General features: G+C 52.0%; 9 protein-coding genes across 9 annotated transcripts; 4 read left to right on the top strand and 5 right to left on the bottom strand.

Annotated features, from left to right (window-relative positions):
• Nucleotides 1–249: 249 nt before the first annotated feature.
• On the bottom strand, nt 250–918 carry J4E90_008051 (uncharacterized protein; the record flags this gene model as incomplete). Its single annotated transcript, XM_051437581.1, has 1 exon — nt 250–918. The coding sequence occupies one exon, from the start codon at nt 916–918 to the stop codon at nt 250–252; it is 669 nt and encodes a 222-aa protein (XP_051288392.1).
• A 753-nt stretch (nt 919–1,671) lies between these two features.
• On the bottom strand, nt 1,672–2,614 carry J4E90_008052 (uncharacterized protein; the record flags this gene model as incomplete). Its single annotated transcript, XM_051437582.1, has 2 exons — nt 1,672–2,331; nt 2,378–2,614. The coding sequence occupies 2 exons, from the start codon at nt 2,612–2,614 to the stop codon at nt 1,672–1,674; spliced, it is 897 nt and encodes a 298-aa protein (XP_051288393.1).
• Nucleotides 2,615–4,460: 1,846 nt separating this feature from the next.
• On the bottom strand, nt 4,461–5,492 carry J4E90_008053 (uncharacterized protein; the record flags this gene model as incomplete). The annotated part of the gene is made up of 1 exon (XM_051437583.1): nt 4,461–5,492. One exon carries the CDS (start codon nt 5,490–5,492, stop codon nt 4,461–4,463), a length of 1,032 nt encoding a protein of 343 aa, XP_051288394.1.
• A 1,004-nt stretch (nt 5,493–6,496) lies between these two features.
• On the bottom strand, nt 6,497–7,755 carry J4E90_008054 (uncharacterized protein; the record flags this gene model as incomplete). Its single annotated transcript, XM_051437584.1, has 2 exons — nt 6,497–7,465; nt 7,531–7,755. The coding sequence occupies 2 exons, from the start codon at nt 7,753–7,755 to the stop codon at nt 6,497–6,499; spliced, it is 1,194 nt and encodes a 397-aa protein (XP_051288395.1).
• A 1,206-nt stretch (nt 7,756–8,961) lies between these two features.
• Nucleotides 8,962–10,771, bottom strand: J4E90_008055 (uncharacterized protein; the record flags this gene model as incomplete). Its single annotated transcript, XM_051437585.1, has 3 exons — nt 8,962–9,224; nt 9,279–10,531; nt 10,596–10,771. The coding sequence occupies 3 exons, from the start codon at nt 10,769–10,771 to the stop codon at nt 8,962–8,964; spliced, it is 1,692 nt and encodes a 563-aa protein (XP_051288396.1).
• Nucleotides 10,772–11,437: 666 nt separating this feature from the next.
• On the top strand, nt 11,438–12,685 carry J4E90_008056 (uncharacterized protein; the record flags this gene model as incomplete). The annotated part of the gene is made up of 2 exons (XM_051437586.1): nt 11,438–11,848; nt 11,900–12,685. 2 exons carry the CDS (start codon nt 11,438–11,440, stop codon nt 12,683–12,685), a joined length of 1,197 nt encoding a protein of 398 aa, XP_051288397.1.
• Nucleotides 12,686–13,227: 542 nt separating this feature from the next.
• J4E90_008057 (uncharacterized protein) lies at nt 13,228–15,418 on the top strand (the record flags this gene model as incomplete). Its single annotated transcript, XM_051437587.1, has 5 exons — nt 13,228–13,286; nt 13,614–13,890; nt 13,940–14,035; nt 14,703–15,017; nt 15,068–15,418. 5 exons carry the CDS (start codon nt 13,228–13,230, stop codon nt 15,416–15,418), a joined length of 1,098 nt encoding a protein of 365 aa, XP_051288398.1.
• Nucleotides 15,419–16,018: 600 nt separating this feature from the next.
• Nucleotides 16,019–17,122, top strand: J4E90_008058 (uncharacterized protein; the record flags this gene model as incomplete). Its single annotated transcript, XM_051437588.1, has 1 exon — nt 16,019–17,122. The coding sequence occupies one exon, from the start codon at nt 16,019–16,021 to the stop codon at nt 17,120–17,122; it is 1,104 nt and encodes a 367-aa protein (XP_051288399.1).
• Nucleotides 17,123–17,284: 162 nt separating this feature from the next.
• J4E90_008059 (uncharacterized protein) lies at nt 17,285–19,105 on the top strand (the record flags this gene model as incomplete). Its single annotated transcript, XM_051437589.1, has 2 exons — nt 17,285–17,289; nt 17,428–19,105. The coding sequence occupies 2 exons, from the start codon at nt 17,285–17,287 to the stop codon at nt 19,103–19,105; spliced, it is 1,683 nt and encodes a 560-aa protein (XP_051288400.1).
• Nucleotides 19,106–20,351: the final 1,246 nt, after the last annotated feature.

The following is a 20,351-nucleotide window of genomic DNA, read 5'->3' on the forward strand; positions in this document are numbered from 1 at the left end:
GTAAGCTCTAGAGGGTTCATTTTCTTCCTACTCTGACGCGGAAATGTGAATCGTCTGCTGCTGCATACGCGTTTGTATGTCGATTCTATGTATCAATCAAAGACGTCTTCCTCGCTCGCGAACCTTGGGTTGACATCTCCAAACTTGTCGCGTCGGCCACCAAGCCATCTCTCTGAGGGCCCTTCAGATTGTAAAATTAGCGCAGATCTTATATTCAGGATGTGGATGACTTACGAAAGGACTGGCAACTCAGACCATGTCCTTGGACTCTTGTAGAGAATTGCCGAAGTTTCGCTCAGGCATGACAAGTTTGCTTGGTGCATCATTACCCCTTCCCTTCCTGTACCAACCCACTTTCGCACCTTCCGATACCAAATACTGAACTAATAGTGCTGTGGCTTCCTCCAGAAGCGGGATAACGTCATCGTATATGAAGTGGACGATGAATCCCACCTTCAGTCCCTCGAGATGTTTGATCTGACGAAGGTACCACAAGGGTTCAAGCTGCTTGGCGTATTGAGCTTGTGTCTTGGTACCACAGTCAAATTTAAGCTCGATTTGAATGTGGCGTATATGCTCCTTCGGATCGCAGCTAGTCACGAGAACGTCGTAGTTCAGTGTGAACTTGAGCTCATGCATGCTTGCCACCCGGAGAAGTTTGGTACGGTAGAGAGTCTCTGCTAACTCGATTCGGTAGGTCTCGTTGACGTGTTCGTATACTGCGAAATGTGGAATCTCATCGCCTTTGACGGTACGTCTCTTGATACCGAGTTGCGTGGGGTTGCTAGTGAACTCTGCAAGATTCCAGGCCGTGGGATTATCGACCATGAGCACCTGATGCTGACGGTTGCTACACCGGCTCTCGAGGATGTACGTGTAGATGATATCGCGGAGTTCCCGAGGTAACTGGTGCACCATCTTCGAGGTGAGCTCCGAGCACCAGCCTGGGCTGGCGTCGTCACATACGAGTCTCAAGAACCTGTTGTATGTTAGTTCTCTTCCTTATGGATGTAATGACTTGTGTCTTACGACTGGTAGTGGACACCTTTTGGGTACATTCGACGTTCCACATCGTTGCGCGACTCGGCGGCTCGCATTCTTGCTTCTGCAGCTTTGGTACTAGTTCACATCGTTAGGTTCAAATTCATGATGATACCAGCCGCTTCAGTTTCTCCATAATGGAGAAAATGTATGCATGACCGGGATCATCATCGGCATCGCGCCGTGGAATCGATATGCTGAGCATACTTTTGGTGCTTGTCGAGTAGAGTTTTTCTGCTTGTTTAGTAGGCTCAATCTCCTTCGTCACGGCAATTGTCAGTAGTCAGAGGTTCTGGTGTGCGGCAAAGGTGGACGAAAGCTCGAAGACCGTTTGTTTGACAAAAGTCGTCAAGGGGGGTCAGTGCGTACCGAGCTGGGAGCTGTTTGCATTGTCTAGGCAACTAAGTCTCGAGCCACGTGTCTCTTCCGCGACAACTCTCCAGAGGAATTCGCAGGAGGAGAGTGTTTGCCTTTTGTTGAGCACCATATAGAGCGGTCAACATGATGGCTTAGACCGCCTTGTTAAGACCGAGTACTGCGCAACATACGTTTGACGACTCGAGGTAACTTTGCTCTTGGATGACAGACATTGCGCGTGTAGTGCGCTCCAATTCGTGACAATACTTCCTATCATTCGACCAGCGACTTGAAGGCCTCACTAACAGCCTTGAACTTGTCAGGTTGCGACAGCGCCCAGTCACGCACCTTGTCAACACCTTCCAGATCCGCCCGCATATGATCACTCGAAGTAGTCCCATTCAATACAACGACCCCTTGGTCCATGACAAGAGCGTAAAGCGCGACAGGCAGACCGACATCCGCCGTCCGAGCCAACGCAGTGACCGGCTCGGATCTTATAAGAGTGGGATTGCCGGTCAAAGTCCAGAACGACTGGTACATGATGTTATGTTCGCGGCAGAAGGCGCGTAACGGTACATCGTAGCGCGTCTGAGGGTAGAAACGATTCTGGACAACGGCCGGCTTTATCGTGGCATTCTCGTGGATGGCTTGGAGAATGGGGAGGCTGACGTTTGAGATGCCGAGGGAGCGGATCTTATCGGGCACATACGATTCCAGTAGTTTCCAGGCTTGAAGTGTTTGGTCAATGGTGGGGAGGGGAGAGTGCAGAAGTAGACAGTCAACGTATGAGGCATTTTCTGAGTCGTCGTATCGTAGGTTCTTCAGCGAGGATGCGACGGATGTGCGTATTTGGGTGACCAGCGGCGCGTCAGGGTCGTAGGGCATGTTGGTCATATCTTGGCCGGCAGGCGTGGTGTACTTTGTTTGCAACTGTGACGCATGAGCATCAAGTGGGTCAGATCCACGCTTAACCTACGTATAGTTGATCTCGTCTAAGGAGGCCCTCGGAGAAGGCTTCTCGAAGCGCTTCACCAACCAAAGGTTCCTGGTAATGCCGTGGTTGCGCAGCTGTGTCGACGCGACGGAAGCCTTGAGCGAGAGCTTCCTTGACTAGCCTCTTTGTTTGATCTTTCTTCCAAGCAGTACCGTAGATGAAGGCAGGATTACTATCGTAAAGACGTGATGCATTTTGATTTGTTGAAGCAGAGGCCATGTTGCGCGTGGTCGATAACGGAAGGATGTGGCAGGTCTTTAAACAAGATACAGCGACAGAAGTAGTGAGTCTACGAGCAGATAATGGATTTAGACATCTAGATGACATATTGCGAGCCCATCAACAGATAGATGTAGTTAGCTCATACATCCACGTCGAACATTGGGAATCTAGGAACGACCATTCACGATGGTCACAAAATGTGGTACATGACGGAAATTTGAACAATGGAAATGACCTCATGTTCCCACATTTGCCAAGGCGCTATCGCCGACGCACCAATCCGCGCTACTGAACCTTCCATCACGAACACGACGCGTCCAGCCACCTCAGCTTTCTGGGCTTTTGCACAGCCGCCCACCCCAAATCACGTCGCGCGCTTCTGTCTGAGCGAACATGCGATTTGAAATGTTCACACGGTCCTGCAGTATCCGTGACTGACCCATGGTTGTAAGCAAAATTATCCAGATGCCCGCTGATGCCTTCTGGTGCTCGAACAGCACACCTTGGAAAGCATCGCACCACTGCGCTCCTGTGCTAAACGCGAAGTCGCTGAGGCTGTCAATCACGCATATATCTGGATGCGGAGTTGCTGCCAGGAGTGCTGATAACAATTCGAGAGCAGCCGGCCAGCTCTCATCCGAACCACCCAATTCACGTAGCGCGTCCTGAGACACCTTGAATTCGTCTCCGTCGAACCAGAACTGCAACAGTTGCGATATAGGGCTATACGCCAGTCCGATGAGGCCGACCTTTTCCACGTCGCGATCTCTTCCAATGGTCGTGAATCGAGGCCTTTCGCAAAGAGAAGGCGTTGTTCTTGCACGCTTGGCGAAGCCTAGTATAACAAGTTATTAATGTAGCTTTGTCATCCAATAGTATCTTCGAAGGACTGCTTTTCGTTATTGAAAGCTATTTGCAACGTTACGTTGTCTTATACTAGAACATGGATTTGTTCAGACTCCTTTGATGCAGAAATCGGATACAAGCATTGGTGTTATCCATGTTAATTGCATCACCAGGTTTTGACCCGATGGAGATCTCCTGACGCTCAACACCTGCTAGCATCACGACCCTTTGAACGAGGCTTTTACATCGCAAACCTGGCTGAAATCTTTGGAACTATGTCGCACATTCAAATTCGCACCCATCTCATGGCTTGTTCTGAACCCCCACTGCCATCGCGGCCGGTTTTCGCACCCGTATGTTGTCTCGTGCCAAAGACGGACCCGATGAGTCCATTCTGTTATAGAATTCGATTTTTGGAGTTTTGAAAGAGAAAGCAAGGCTCTCGTACATGTTCTCGCTGCGTAACTCTTTGAAAGTGCTACTTACAACATTATAGGAAGAAAGACGGATGTCTGAGAAAGGTGGAAGGGACAGTATTTATACACCCTTGCTCAACCACGTCATGGGAACGCTGCATCTAAGTTTTGATACTGTCGCACTGCAGTACACATGCTTTTAAAAACAAGTCATTTTGGCAGATGCGCATACAAAAATGTCAAAAGAAGCTCTTGCCGAGTCTGGAAACATGGGGTTGTTGACCATGAGTTTTGAAGACATCAAGGTCGCGAGTCAGACTCGCGCACATCGAAGCGATTCCTGGTATTTTTGTAAAACACGAAAATCGGGTTTGAAGAAAGGGAAGCGAGCCCTGTGGAAGCGATGGGGTAGATACTTATACTCACGCGACGCTTCTGATGCCAAGCGGCTTTTCCGCTTTTGGACAGAAGATAAGAGCACTTGAAGCTGTTAGATCATCTTTGGTACATGATATTATGGCTTTGAGATATGGTACCATTTTCGACTCGACTGAAAAGGCCTATATACACCCAAGGTACTTTCATGCGTGACTTGTCGCGCCATCCATACGGATGTTTTCTGCCACCAGGTAGTTATCAGTCTTGCGCGACTGTTTCTCAGCTTTTCTTGCTTTCCTCGCCGCCTTCCTCTCTTTGCGCGACGGAAACTCACTCCCAGGTCCTTTCAAAATGATACCAGGATGTACGGCTGCCAACAATACGAGCGCCAGCACCATCGGTACAGCATCAAGTCCCAACACATACCCTTCCGTGCCCACGAGAACGTTTGTCGCACCCTTGACTCCAGCCGAGAACTCGATCAAACGGAATATGATACGCGTCGTGATGAGCACAAGGACAGCATACAGCGTATACGTCAACCACTTCCAACGCACCGTACCTGCCCTTCGGTCACTTTCCGTATCCTCTCGACCTTGGCGCTCCACCCTCAGCATATCCAAATGGAACCTAACAATCAACGCCAAAAACATCAGAATGAAAATCTGCTGCACACCCACACCAACCATATACACGTTCTTCCCGTACCCATTGGTCTTAGCACCAGCCTGAGGATTCATCATCACTCCACCCGCAGCCTGAACGATGAAGCTGAAGATATCAAGCCCCACAAACCAACCTCCTATCTTGACCGCTTCGATACGCCATAGCTTCTTCCGCGGATGCAAGAAGTACACCAGCCGGCCCGCGGTCATATATACGAAAGCGTTGATCCACAGCGGCGCTAGCAGGAAGAGCAATGTAGACAAGATAACCAACGCTTCGTTCTGCTGGTTTCGCGTACCGAGCGCGCGGAGTATGAAGGAGACAAACTCCCAGATCGCGCCTGTTATGAGTACCCAGCAGAAGCGCTTGCGGTGGAGGACTGCGAGGCCAATGTGCGCGACTGTGAGGAGTCCGAAGAGGAGGGTGAAGACTATAGCGGCGGCGAGGGAGGGATTGTATTGGTAGAGCGCGTTGCAGGCGTAGGGTGGGACGTGACCGTTTGAGTCGGGGATGGCGGTGATGCATGCTGGTGTTATGGAAGTGCTGGACGGGGCTGTTGACGACGACATGGTCGGTAGAGTTACTTGATCGTTGTGTTGCAGCGGACTGTTAAAGACAAAGTCTGTTCTGGGATATCGAAGCGAATGTGTTAGAGAGGTGGCAAAAGCACCACGAGTATCTTTATGTGGTCATGCTCCGCGCATGATACCTCTTTCTTTTCGTCCACGCAGCATTAGCCGGGCTGATGTAACGCTCCAAGCATCAGGCTCCGCGGTAACACGCGTTCGTGCCTAGATAAAAGCCTTTCCAAGCAGAATGGCGTGCGGGTTCCTTTGGCGAACCCTCCGAGGAAGTTTTGGCATCCATTCCGATGTGCCAAGCCATCCGCGGAGGGTTTCCATTCCCTCCGGTGAGCATACACAAAGCTGAAGTAAGTGCTCGTGTTCCCCGATTTCGCTTTGCCACAACAGCATAGCCAATGCTTGGCTGTTGAAAGACCAATCATTAAGTACCGAATGGCTTAGTACCGATCATGGGTGTAAGCGGAAAGTCTCCAAGCATGCTTACGAAAGGAGAAGAAAAGGCTACATAGATACAATTAAGGAATAAGTATTATGGAATTACCGTCATGGTGTGTGTAAATATAATCATGTCAGGGTATCATGCAAATCATCGCTTCAGAACGCCATGTCTCTTCCATCTTTCGTCTTCCTATCGCTTTTGCCGTCGTTTCCACGGGCATCATTCATTATCGCGTCCAGAGCGCCACCGAGTTAATGTCGGGGCCTGCAGGTGTGCTGTGTGTTGTGCTTCTAGTAAGAAGTGTCAGCTGTGATCATGTTGCGGCAACATTAATTGAGACTTACTTTGTGCCATCACTCGCTCCAAAAACAAGAAGTGCATCATGCATGCAAGTGCTCGAAAATCCAAAGTCTTCAAGAACTTTTGAATACCCATAGCATGCCTGACTGTGTCTGTGGAGGATGTGACATCTCCTTCGCCGTCGAAAGGTATGCTGAGGTTCATAAGAACGCTCAATGTCTATTTTCCTGTTCCGCACGCCTCAAACCCATCAGACGAGCCTGCCGATGAGCAAGCTACCATCGCTTTCGCTAGCCCGCAACTCCGGGTTGCGATAAACTGTATGCGCCGGCCTTGGCAACACAGGACCTTGACTATCGCAGCTATCTTGACTTGGGCTCCGTAGCTGTTCGGTCTCAGCATGTTGTATATGGATGGTCGGAACATCTGGTACGTTGTGGTTCTTGGAGAAAGCTGAGCGATATTTCGACCGTGCCGTCATCTTGGGCTGAAAACCGTGTGACGGCATGTCGGGTCGCTCAAGGTTGCTGCATTCGATGAATTCGTCGTTACGGGAGGTTGAGCGGGAGCTTTTCGGGCGGCTGATGCCGGTTATCGAACGGCGGCGCCCTGAGTCATCGCCAGAGCTGAATTTGCGGGCGACGATATCGTCCAGGATAGATTTGAAGTCGTCGAGGAAGATGGTGTCGGATGCGCACTTGAAGACGAGGGCGAACCGCCAGTATGGGTTGATACCGCTACTGGCCGTGACTTTTGCAGCGCTGACGGCAACGTCGGTAAGTAGGAAGACAATGGAGAGTAGCATGCATGCCAGCATGACGCCAAACCTCCTGTTGATACCGACGAGAGTCCACAGACTGAAGGCGTAGGTCTTCTTGATGGCATGTATAAGCTTCCATGTTGTGAAGATCCACCAGGGGTCGCGCAGCAGAGCCTCAAACGGCCGCATGCGAGGGTTGATGTTGGAGCCATTTGCAAGCTGATTGAAGTAGGCGAAGTTAGACCACGCCTCTGCGATCCAGAACGGTTGAACACAAATTAGCGATATGATGAAGAAACGAGATCCCCAGAGTGGTAAGAAGGGTCGGATCTTGAGCCACGAGACGACGTTGTGGAGGAAATATGATATGAAGAGTAGGGTTGCAGTCGCGCTGAGGTACCAGCCATATTTCGGGTCGTCGACGAAGATGAAGGTGCCGTGCCAGATGGCAAGAACAAGCTGAGTGAATTAGTAATTGGTATATACAATGAAGCAATTCGCCTGGAGGCAACACCGAGACTCACCTCAAGTAGAATAAGCTTGTGAAGCCACATGCCAGAGCGGTAGTTGCAGAAGACGATCAAGATGAGGATGATCAGAGCGCCGACATTGTATCCTTGAGCCCATGCCTCGAGAAAACCACCCTCGGTCGTCATGCTCTCTCTGTTTGGTGGCGAAGTACGCGTCGTAGCCGTTCCGGGGAATCGCTTCGCTACGGCCAGCATGTCCATGGTGCTGAGCGGTGCCATTGTTGTTTCTTGTAAATTCTCAGATCAGAGCGAAGCTGAGTCCGGAGCCATGTAAGGCGACTTCACTCACGTCGCGTATGAAGTGAGCGCGCGTCGACAAAGTGGGGCCGATCGTGGGCGAGAAGACGGGTAAGTGGCAGCAAGAGGCGTGAAAGAAACCCGGGGTATTGCTGCCTTACATAGAGTGGCAGAACCGGCTTTCGGGTAGACGTTATAGCAGAATGTAACGTTCATACAAACCTCTGCCGCCCTTCCAATGTGGCGGGACCGGCAACAAGGCGGTTGGGCTGGGTGGGCACAGCGAGGCTTTCAGGGCTGCTGGCCGCAGTAAGCCTCTCGCGCTGGCCACGGAAATACGGAACACATGATCGCATTGCCATCGCGAGGGACATGCCGCCGCTCTAAATTCTGACAAACATATTGCGCACCAAGTCTAGGTTGCGCAGACGTCTTATTGCGCGACGGAGCAATAGGCGGAGCCGGGAGTTGTTGGTGTGATGCGTTGTTGATCGGCGGTGATGTCAGGCGTGGCTGTGGTTGACAGGGCTGCCTTCTCATCTGCCTGAGACGAATGCGAAAACCTTACGCTGACTCGACGCCAAGGTCTGTTGAGCCTCATTTCAAGTAGTACATAGTGGTACATTTGGGCGCGCATTCGTAAGAGCTACTGCAGTAGCGGTCAACTTGACTTCCACTACCTGAGGGCGAGCAGTCAGCGAACCTCGCGCGTAGTATCTGTGTTGGGCGAACTGCAAGCAGCGATCGGTGTAAGCACACTAACTGTACGACGGAGGACGGCAATGAAAGGGCGATCAATACCGTGCCTGGCACCAATGTAAGCCATGGCAATGAGGAAAGATGTCATACTGCGCAAAAGGAACAAAGAGGTTGTTCCGAGATCTCAGATGCGCAGCATGATCTCATCCGATCCTTCCACCAACCTGTCACGCCAACGAGACTGCATCAAAAGTACAGCAAAGCAGAAAAAGCCATGAAACACGCATGCGGATGTCGAAAGTTTCTCTAAAAGTCGTTTCTATATCTATGATTACATTACGGAGGGTGACGTACGATCTATGACCCGATTGGCTGCAAGCGCCAGGGCTCAAACTAAGCCAGGGGCCGAGAACCCTTAGGCAGAGGAACAAAGAAACCGCCCAACCTGTCTAATCTCCCCCCATTTGCATTCTCCATGAAGCCTTGTTTCTACCCCGTGTGCGTCTTCTCTTCTTTACCCGCAACCGCTATGCGCGTCTTGCCCCACCGGAAATCGTCCATCCTCCACAGCGTGTAGAACTGCGTGCAGACGTTGACGTAGGCCGCGGACCAGGTATAGGCAACGCAGCCAATGACCGTCTGGACAACATCGATGAACGAATCGCACGATATGAGGGTGACCATTAAGTCGAAGACGCGTCGGTAGTACTCGAAAGCCACGATATAAAATATGGTCCGATCGTCCAGGTCACCTGTTAATCTCATGTTAGCAGAAGTTCAGTCATCACAGCCGAAGTGGTACGTACGGAAGAACCGCGAGATAAGAAGTGCTGGGTTCTGCACCCAATGCGTCAAGGAAGCCAAAGCAGAAGCTCTCTCCATCCAGCCCGTCGATCTGCGGCTGAGGAGGAGACTATCGCTTGTGAGCGGCCCCAGTGTCCATCTACGGCGTTGACTGACGAACACCGAAGGAGTATTCGGTGCTGTAGTGTACGCTCGCGCACTGAGGTTCACACGCGTCCGGACGTGGGCGTAGTGTGCAATGACGAGACAGACGTGGTCTCTGTCCTCGCTCATCATGGAACGAACTGTACGGAAGAGACCATCGGAAGCTTTGGGATAGTAACCGAATTTCCCCAGGATGAAGTCGCCCATTGTCTCCTCGCAGACTCGCAGGAGTTGACAGCAGCCAGGCAGGCAAGTCACCTTTCCACTTGTGAGACTCTGACGCAGGCGACGCCGATGCTGGCCAACCATGTACTCGGCGTTCTGGTAGAGATACGAAATGGTCCAGCCTCCCAAAGCAATCGGGTCGGGTCGAATGTAGCCGGTTACTCCCACAATCTCATCGCCTTCTCTTGCGGTCTGCATCAGGTTGTGGACGCATTTGGTGTCGAATCGGGTGTCTGCGTCTATTCCAAGAGCGTAGTCCACTTTCTGGATGGATTGGGTCTCGAGGAAGCCTGAGAGCTCGGCAAAGAGCTTGGGCGAGATCATCTTCAAATCGGGGTTTGCCTTGCGCTGATTGAATTTGTTCAGGAACGTCCGGATGAGAATGATGCCATCTCGTTTGCCGCGGTTCTCGTTCTTGATAACGCAGATGATTGGAAGACCTCGGAATTCACCCTTGATGATTTCAATGTCCATTGGGCCGTCGTCCCAGGCCGTGTACGCTTCATTCATGAACGTGCTAGTCGGGCGCTCAACAATATCTTCTTTGAGATGGGCGGAAGTCGTCTTGGTCATGCCCTTGCAGCTAACACGACCATCGCAAACTACGACAATAGCCTTCTTGTGATCATCCAGCGACTGCTGCTCGGCCAGCGAAACTAGCGAATTCATCATCTCCTCATACGACTCGTTGTAGCAGCAAAGCAGGTAGACCAAGCTCTCCGGTGTCGCGGGGATCTTGATTTGAGGCGGGTTCAATCGCTTTCGAATGAGGGCATGGATGACCATGGTGATTTCGATAAAATCCACAACGGCTCGAAAAATTAGGTTCGGAAAGAGGACCCAGGAATACTTTGCCCAGTCTGCGAACATGTACATTATGAAAAGGCTGAGTAGCTTTATTAGCAACTCGTATCTTGCGCATTGAGGAGTGATGGCGTTGATTCACTTACTTGAATGGTATTAAGATGGCCCATACTGCATATTTCTCAATCCTGAGACGACCCGTGTTGACATCTGGTAAATGTTCGATAGCGCTGCTCAAAGCCCTAGAGGAGAAGAAGCGCGACCGTTTCTTGAAACTGCCAGCAATCTGAGCGCCCGAGCTCGCGGTATTGAGGACATCCATCTTCATGGGGAAGATAGGAATTCCCGTGCTGTGATGTGGTGAACGGGGAGTGCTGCAAGAGCGAAAGATGCTATTCTAGTATTTTGTACAAACGCCATGTACCTTTTGGAATTCAGGGTCAAGTGTCAGGGTACGAGCGTCAAACTAAGCATCTCCACCATGAAAGTCTGGTTAATCTCTAGAACGCTGGCTAGGCGATACAGTTTCAGGCGGTGTAACGCAGGGACGCCAGGGACGGTGACAGGGCTGATCACCGAGGTACCTCCAGGCGGCGTAACATCTTGTGCCTGCCTGCGTGGCTTTCCTAAAACGCCATTTTGTGACTATTTTTCATGTTGAACACGCATTAGTTCGGAGGTACACCGGTGAGTCCAAACATACGGACCGCTTCGGAGTACTTGGTAGTACCGAAGCTAAGACTTGGCGCGTAGCGAGACTCGCTGCTAGTGTATCAATACCGGATGAAATTTTGCCATCGCAATACGGTCATGTCTCAGTGGGATTGTGCGTTCAGTAGAGTATCAAGATAGGAGTAATTTAGCGAGTTCAAATATATACCTCGTCCCTAAACCATGTCGCCTCTGGGACTTTCTCGATTACTGAGCTTGTTATTTTGTACATCTCAATTTGTACGACCACGGATTATCACTGGATTACGGAACTACCATGGAGAAGTACGATCAGGATTCCGTTGTTGCGATCATCGGAGTGGGATATGTCGGCGAACATCTTATGGAAGTCTTCTCTTCCGCTTACCAGGTTATTGGATACGACGTCTCGGCTTCCCGGATAGAAAGATTGCGATCGAAGCACTCACAGAGAGGCAATGTCAAATTCTCGACCGATGAGAGGGATTTGAAGGACGCGGCACACTTTCTCGTTTGCGTACCGACCACCCTGGGATTGAGCGGCCAAGTAGACTCATCACATGTCCGCAACGCGATAGACATGCTGCAACGCTACGCAACCAGCAAATCGATAGTAGTCATAGAAAGTACCGTCGCCGTCGGCATGACAAGAGCTCTCCTTGGGCCGCTGGCCGGATCCCGCGGCATCCTTGCGGGGATGTCACCAGAGGTAGGATGACCTTTTCGTCCGCAAGAACCAGGACTGGCTGACACCTACCAGAGGATCGACCCAGGCCGGATTGAGCCGCCGCCTAAATCAATACCAAAGGTCGTCTCGGGGCTCGACGACATTGCCCCGGGCTCGCTGGATGCCATTGTACGATTGTATGAGACGGTCTTCGACACTGTGATCCCTGTCAGCAAACCCGAAGTCGCGGAGATGTCAAAGCTGTACGAGAACTGCCAAAGGACGATAGCAATTGCGTACGCCAACGAGATGTCAGACGCTTGTCAGGGACTGGGGATCGACCCCTTCGAAGTGGCACGCACAGCCGCCAGCAAACCTTTTGGGTATCTGCCGATGTACCCGTCGTTGGGAATTGGGGGTCATTGCATCCCGGTTAACCCGATCTACTTCATGTCGACATGCAATCTTCCGCTCCTACAACAAGCGCACGAGAAGATGATGTCGCGGCCGTCGCGCATCGCCAGCCAGCTTCTCGCAACCATGATGGACGAGTGCCACAAAAAACATGGTTCGACACACCGCCCTAGGCTTCTCGTCGTCGGAGTCGGTTTCAAGCCCGGGCAGTCGGACCTGTCACACTCGCCAGGCCTGCAGTTGCTGAATTACATGCGACAGTCTGGCGAGGTAGATCTCATGTTTTGCGATCCTCTGGTTAACCAGGAGGCGATACCCGAAGTATCAAGATTGGAAGAAGGTTCTTGGAAGCCCGACGTCCTGAGATCGTTTGACGCCATCGTCGTAGCGGCGAAACAACCTGGCTTAGACTACACAGTTCTGGAAACCTTGGCAGATGTGCGGATTGAAGTCTGGAACAGATGATAGCTGACGCGGGCTTCAGAGGCCGACACATCTTCAGTCGCATTCGCAAAGTGGCTCTATTGGTTGTTTGGCTGGCCATCTTCTGTACACTACTGTTTTCGCCTACTTAATGGTAATACACGCCATCTTTCGTAATCGGCCCGAGGAAGTGATCGTCCGGTCTTTGCATTCGGTACCCAAGTCTAAGACCGGCTAAATTTGTCTGCACATTTGGAGATCGGGCCTAACGGGCGTTTATTTAGTCCATACCGGCGCTTTGGAACATTTGGCCCCTGAGATTTGGATGCAAGCGGTGAGCAGTCGCGCCGCTGCGGATGTGAACCTAAACACGGGGCGAATAAGTCGCGAAGCTCGCGGAACCGGCTGACAGCGTCGCTGTGGTCGCAATGGATCTAGATAAGCTGGACAGCGCCGCATCAGTCAGCCGAATATCCAATTCATCATGAACAGTGCGTTGGGAGCTTACCATCCATTTTACTACACACCATTGGGAAATATATGCCCAGTAATAAATCCACTCGTCAACGTTGAGACTATCAACTATGGAAGATGCGGACCAGGAGTTCAGCAACCTGAGTGTAGCCGATGCTGCTCGAAAGATGTGAGTAGTTGAAGCCCTGCGTATCGCCTACCGCCTTACTCATCAATGTGAATAGGGTATTCGCATGACACATCCAAACTTTGCTGGTAAACATATGTGTCTTTGGGACTATGGGTTAGCATGCGATGGCACGCAATGGCCTCCAGGATTCAATACATCAGACACCCCTCGGCCCAAGCTGGGAGATGTTCCCTTTGGAACGAAGATTTTCAACTGCAAAGTGGAAAATACGCTTGCACTCACGTACGATGACGGTCCTCGAGAGTGGACAGCGGATTTGTTGGACATCTTGAAAGCCAACGGCGTCAAAGCGACATTTTATATCAGGACAATCAACCTGTACTGGGAGCTGATAGCTCACAAGTTCGATGAGAGGTCTGCGCTTATCAGAAGAATATACAACGAAGGACACCAAATCGCGGGACATACCTGGGGCCACAAGAACTTGGATAAGATGACCCCGCAGCAACGCAGAGACGAACAGATAAAAGCAGAGATTGTCCTCAATGACATTCTGGGCTTCTTCCCAACTTACATGCGCCCGCCGTTCAACATCTGTGGCCCTCAATGCCAGGAAGAGATGGGAGAGCTCGGTTACCACGTGGTGAGTCCGCAGGAAGCAACGTAGAGGAGCGGGACTAACCTTTTGAAAGACTGCAGCCGATCTCGATGGACGGGACTGGGAAGGTAATTACACCTACACGGAACAGAACTTCATGGAGAAGATCAAGGGCAAGAACCGTAACGGGGTTCGGGCCTGGTTGGGCCTGGCGCACGACACCCACGAAGGTACCGTGCATAGATACACACAGTTCATGATTGACAACGCACGGGCGCATGGATACAAGCTGGTGAGGGTAGGGGAATGCTTGGATGATCCGGAGGAGAACTGGTATCGGGACCCTTTGACGGGTGACAGGCCTGTTGAGATGCCTCCAAGAGACATGCCGTGATCTAGCCTTGCAATTAGACTTTGGAACAAGCAATGATCTGAACCAGGAGTCTGCATGTCAGCAATGCGGGGATGAAAGTCAGGACCGAAAGTTACATGTAATCCATCCATGGATGGGCGGCCTTGATTAGTGATTATGTTCGGGAACGCGATGACGTCCCCGTCGCGTGCGGAAGATTGTCCGTGCCTCCGCCCGCGTAAACAGCTGTACCAGCAAGCCATCACCCTCATATACCAGCAACCATGTCTCGCACCGCTATACCACGTGCCGCACTACGTCTTAGCTCAAGAAGCTCATTATGTACATCTTCGAGGTCAATTGAGGCGCCAAGCCGCAGTCTGTAAGCTTCAATCGCTGCTTTGCGCAAACTTCCCCGCTCACACCACCCAGGCCTATATTGCGCCCAACACCACAATGCTCGTCACGCGCCATCCGGAGCTTCTCTATAAGCACGCAATTGCAGAAGAAGGCCGGTAAAGCGAACAAAGCCCATGCGCGAACCGACTCGGCACCACCCGTCAGCAACCCGGGTCCGCTCACTCCTACCGACGAGGCCTACGATGTCTCGGGCTTGGAGGCACAGATCCTCAAGGCTCTGGAGAAGCTTACGCATGACCTCAGCCAATTGCGCAGTGGAGGAAAGACGAACCCTGAAATCGTGGAGAACTTGAAAGTGCAACTGGGCACAGCAGGAAACAAAGAGACGGTGAGACTGGGAGATATCGCGCAGGTTGTTCCCAGAGGGAGAATGTTTAATGTCATCTGCGGGGAAGATACGGTAGGTAAAGCCGCTACTATAACAACACCAAGTTTTCTAACACTCTACAGCACGTCAAGCACGTTACCTCCGCCATCGCCGCCTCACCGCACTCGCTCACGCCCCTCACACCCGAACCCTCGAACCCACTCACGATCCAAGTCCCGCTCCCACCGCCAACGGGAGAATCGCGTCGCGCAGCCGTCGAGTCGGCCGTGAAAGCTTCTGAGCGAGCAGACAAGCTGATACAGCAAGGACGCCAGGAACACAACAAGAAGCTGAGAAAGTTCGAGCTGAACCGCGATGTGCTGCCGGATGACCTTCAAAAGGCGAAGAAGAAGATGGAAGAAGTGGTGAAGAAGGGACACGAGGAGGTTAAGCGTATCAGTGATGGTGCGAAGAGGGTGCTTGAGAGTCAGTAAATAGCATGGAATGGCATACTGCATTATCGGGAAAGTACAAAAGTATCACATTATCATGCGCAATACTTCTGGTGCACGACGCATGCGATTGAGAAGTGTTGCGCCTGGGCAGGTCTGTGTGGACTCTGCCTCAAGTCTGCCTCAGCAGTTTCCATGTGCTTACACAACTTCTTAGCAAAACGGTGGCCAATCGAGCCATCACGTACTATCTCATACAGATGGCACAAGGTTTCAATTGGACGATGTAGCAGCCGGCATCAACACGAGCAACGCGAGCGGCTCAGCCTCCACAACAGTGCTTGGCGCGACACTCGCGCATCATCTGGTGACCACCAAAACCACCACATATAGGGAGTGGCTAGCCAGATTCACAGGCCAGGCTCCATATGTAGGAAGATGAACATCGCGAGGAAGAGCTATGGCGACTGTCAGAGAGTCAGATGACACTGGTACAATCAGGCTTGGCGGAGCGGACGGCACGAAGGTATGTGTGCTGATACCGACAGCCTCTCGCTGGACGGATGTTGACATGACCAGGGCACTGCAATCAATACAACGTCCATAACCCGGGCTGAAGGTGTTGTGGTTACTCGCCTGCCTATGGAAGACGACCTCGAACTACCATCTAGCACCGATGTAAAGTCGATCTTCCACATCTACGAGAAGCATAAGTGTCATAAAAGCATTACACCAGTCCTCGATCCTACTCTGGAACGACGGTCTGGCCCAACGATCAAAGAACAGAAGGCTACACACAAGGAAAAGAAAGAGCGTCGAGACGCTGGACTACCTAGTGTAAAACCTGACGATAATGCGTTCTTCCTTCACCGACCATACCTCGCCTTCCACGTACCGCCTCGCGTACTTTACACTGGCAGCAGTAATTACACCGCGCAGCCAGCTATCTTGATATACGAAGGTTGTTTCTGGAAAGAGTATAAACTGCAACTCCTCCCATCCACCCCCGGCATACTCGACCCACGCGGTGTGGTCCCATGGCGCCACAACGCTGGCGACAAGAACGCCCTCAAGCACGATCACCACAAGCTCAAAGGGTACAAAGTGCGGACGTGGAGGTTGTGGGGTGAGACGGGCAAGGAATACGTTCGCTCCGTGAAAAACATCCGTAAGACTGGCGGAGGAAAAGATCCCGATGTTATTGCCAGGACGAATGGCAAGTTAGAAGAACCTGCGACAGCCGACGAGGTGGTGTATCTAAGGTGGAAGAGCCCTCTTTCTCGTAACACGAGATGCTATCATTTCCAGTATGTCGGTATTGACTTTTTCTGGAAAGGAACAGGTACTATCAAGGAATCTCGTACGTGTGGTGTCTTGTTGCGGTTCAACCATCTGAAGCTAGTCGCCAGGCTACCAGTCACTGAAAAGAAGAAAGAGGAGCGAGATGAGGTGTGTTTGGGGGTATACACGTCGTCTGTTGCGAGTAGAAAGAGTGGTACTTTGGAGTTCTTCGATACTGTTATCTTGCGTCTCATCAATGAAAACGCGCCCGAGATGCTACTTCGAAGTGAGGAAGGGGCGGAAGAAGAAGAGGCGGAAAGTACGAGGATCTTGCGGATGAAGAGAAGTAGGATCTATCAGGTGTTTTTAGCTACTGCTATGTGTATGATCAAGGGTGAGAAGGAAAAGAGACATACTTTGTTAGATTTGCTGGTGAATGTTGCTGAAGGTGGTGCGGGTGGCTAGTTATAGATGGTTCGCTTCTCTTGAGCACATAACCCAGTTGAAATATACTATTAGACGTCAGTTATGAAATCATGGCAGTGTGTGCATGCAGTTTGAGTGTTGGTGTGTTGATGGAGCCTCGGCTGATTGCTATCGATAAGACTCGCGCTAAACCTGGAGGTCATGACGTGGGAGATGGCCATTTCTAAGAATTCGACGCCGCCACTCCTCCAACACCCCATCTCCCTTCGCCGACTCTCCTGTATGCCCGCATTTGCGTTTCCGAGACAGTACATCTGCGCACGCTGTTTGCGCACGAATCGAAGATCCAATGTCTTCGTTCCATCCCGAACCACGGCGGCAGGGCCTCTGAGGCGATACGGGCAGACGGCAACACAGCGCAAAGACGAGGATGACGGGAAACAGGAGCAGGAAGACGCAGGAAACAATGGCAATGGGTCAGGCGCCGAGGCCGAAAAGGAGGAAGGCGCATTCACGCGGCGCATGCGAGAAATGAGTGAAGACGCGCTGGAGTCGGGAGGACATGGCGCCGTCAAAGCTGTGGAAGAGGCAGGCTTCAGTGCAGACCTCAAGGCACAGCTCGAACAGCGAATCGCATCTGCAAACCTCCGGTCGTCTGAAGCAGAGCTGCCCGCCTTCGCCTCCCGCCACACACGCGAGCTTGCCACCACAGAAGCCTGGACCGGCACCGAGTCCATCCACGATGCGAGCCTGCGCATGCTGAACGACACCCATAAGCCGCTGCGACTCGGGCGACCAGCCAAGATGCCAGGCGTCCCTATACCCCAGTCCATTGATACCGGACATGCTCGGAGCAAGGAGGGGCGGGGCGTGAGATTGGCCAACGCACGCGACAGGAGCACCGTCTACGCTTCCATCAATGAAGACGAGAGTATAGAGGCTTTCGACCGAGAGAAGCGGTTGCAGGACCTCAAAGACCGCTTCGAACCAGGTGCGCGCACCATCGTCCCTGGCTCTATCCAAGGCATCGCATCTCTTGCGAATAAGAGGATTGAAGATGCCATCGCTCGTGGCCAGTTCAAGAACATCCCGCGCGGAAAGAAGGCCAACATCGAAAGAGACTACAACGCATCGAGCCCCTTCATCGACACGACAGAATACTTCATGAACAAGATTATACAAAAGCAAGAGATTGTACCGCCGTGGATCGAAAAGCAGCAGGAGCTCACGTCGGCTGCAAGCAAGTTCAGAACTCGACTACGGGCGGACTGGAAGAGGCATGCTGCGCGCGTGATAGCCAGCAAGGGCGGATCGCTACTCGACCAGATCAAGACAGCTGAGGCATTCGCAAAGGCAGAGCTGATTGCAAACCCTCTGAGAAGGAAACAACAAGAGACCCTCACCACTGTTGACGATGACGGGCACATGTCACAAATTACCTTGTCTGGAGGACTGAAGGTAGACTCAGATGAAAGGTTCAACGCGGAGCCAGTAGTCACGGAACAAGTCGTAGCCAAAAAGGTTACATTTGATGCCTCCCCAGAAGCTGTAGCGCAGGACCCAGCAGCAGCTACCGTAACAGAAACAACCACGGAAACCATGGAAGTACCTGTTCAAGCTCCCGAACCAACAGTCGCACCAGCACCGTACCCTTTCCGCGACCCAGATTGGGAGCGTATCGAAGGCGGCTACTGGAAAGTCGCCATCAAAGACCTCAATGACAAGGCGCGCAGCTACAACCTCCTCGCACCCGAGCTAGCTAAACGACCCTACTACAATCTGCAGCGCGAGCTGAACTCCTGCTTCGCCGACGTCGCGCCCCAACTCGCCGGGGCCATCCTCGAACGCGCACGCAAACCGCCCAAGAAAGCAGATAGTTGGCAGAGCTCCGGCCAGAAGAGCGTGCTCGACAACATCATTGGAGGGCCAGTCCGCGTGCGAGATGAGCGCCGCGAGAAGCAGTATGGGTTCCGCCAATTTTGGAAAGACCTCTGGGCCGACAAGTCCAGCAACCCTTATTGAGCCACTCACCACCAAGCCCGATCCTCGCATCCTCATGCCCGCGGACTCCGAAACCTCTCGTCACCGTGTCCTTTCGAAACCCACTCGCCCACCGTTGTATGTAGCTACCGCGCCCTTGCTGCACGACATCGAGAGAGAGGAACATGATCGACACGCACATACGCTTTCGCCTATCCCTGGCTGTAATCCTTCGTAGCGACCTCGAGGTCAGTGATCAGCAACACGGATTCCAGGTTTTCAAGTTCTTGTTCAGGCTTGTCATGGGCATATGCACGTGTTTTCGAATGGGGACGGATCTACATCCTTTGACCCGGAATGAGCGGTGCCCCCCGCTACCGACGCCCTGGGTCGATAACGCAGGCGTGAGGCGTCGGGAGTGCCGTGACGGGCAGGGGGGTTGGATGAAGTACTACGGCCGTACACCCACCACAACAACACCAACAAGACTCATCTGTGGGGTTTCGCGACTACCCAATGTCCCAATCTGTCGTCAGCTGCATGAATCCGCGGAGCTCGGCGAGACCGCCTTACGTGCGAGAAAGTGAGGCGTTTGTTGCTGCTTCGAACTAGTTTACCGGGAACCACGTTTCTCGGATTCGGATACGCTTAATACGCGACTTTCATGCGTGAATCTCGATGGTCGCGTTTAGCCAACTATTGGTCCTCTGATATACGCAAGGGAGACGGTGCTTAGTTGAGCTGACCGGGTTCAGCTCCTCGGCTCGGATGCATTGTTACTCAACCGGGCAGTACCTGCATATGGTTTCTCGGGTCGCTCAAGCGGCAGTTCTAGGCGGTACTTCCATGCGTTTTCCTACTCTATAGCCAAGCGTTGTAGAGCTTACACGAACCCGACAGCCTGTTAGCGTGTAGACATACGCCGAGGTAGAGAGCAAATTATGTTGGTTATCGGTTTGCATGTCGCTTTCTCAGCACCTCGCGTGTATGTATGTGTATGGGTGGATGACGGATGACAGACGACAGCGGAGTACACCGCTGCGTTGTAGTTGTCATGTCTTGGCGGCTCCAGATACTTGGAGTAGGTCGCCGATATCCGGGTCTCTCTCTTCCAATTACTACGCTTTTAACATAGTGGTCGCAACTTCTCACTGGTTGCTTCATTTTATTCAGCAATATCAACAATACACGTGCGGTGATGCTTGGGTTACCGGCATCGGGACTTGACGCGTTACTCTCGATACGAGTTTGTACAGTTGAAGCTCGCGAGTAATTTGCATTGGTGCGT

Source organism: Alternaria incomplexa (genome assembly GCF_024043165.1).
Source record: "Alternaria incomplexa strain BMP 0042 chromosome Unknown scaffold_12, whole genome shotgun sequence".
Taxonomy (NCBI): domain Eukaryota; kingdom Fungi; phylum Ascomycota; class Dothideomycetes; order Pleosporales; family Pleosporaceae; genus Alternaria; species Alternaria incomplexa.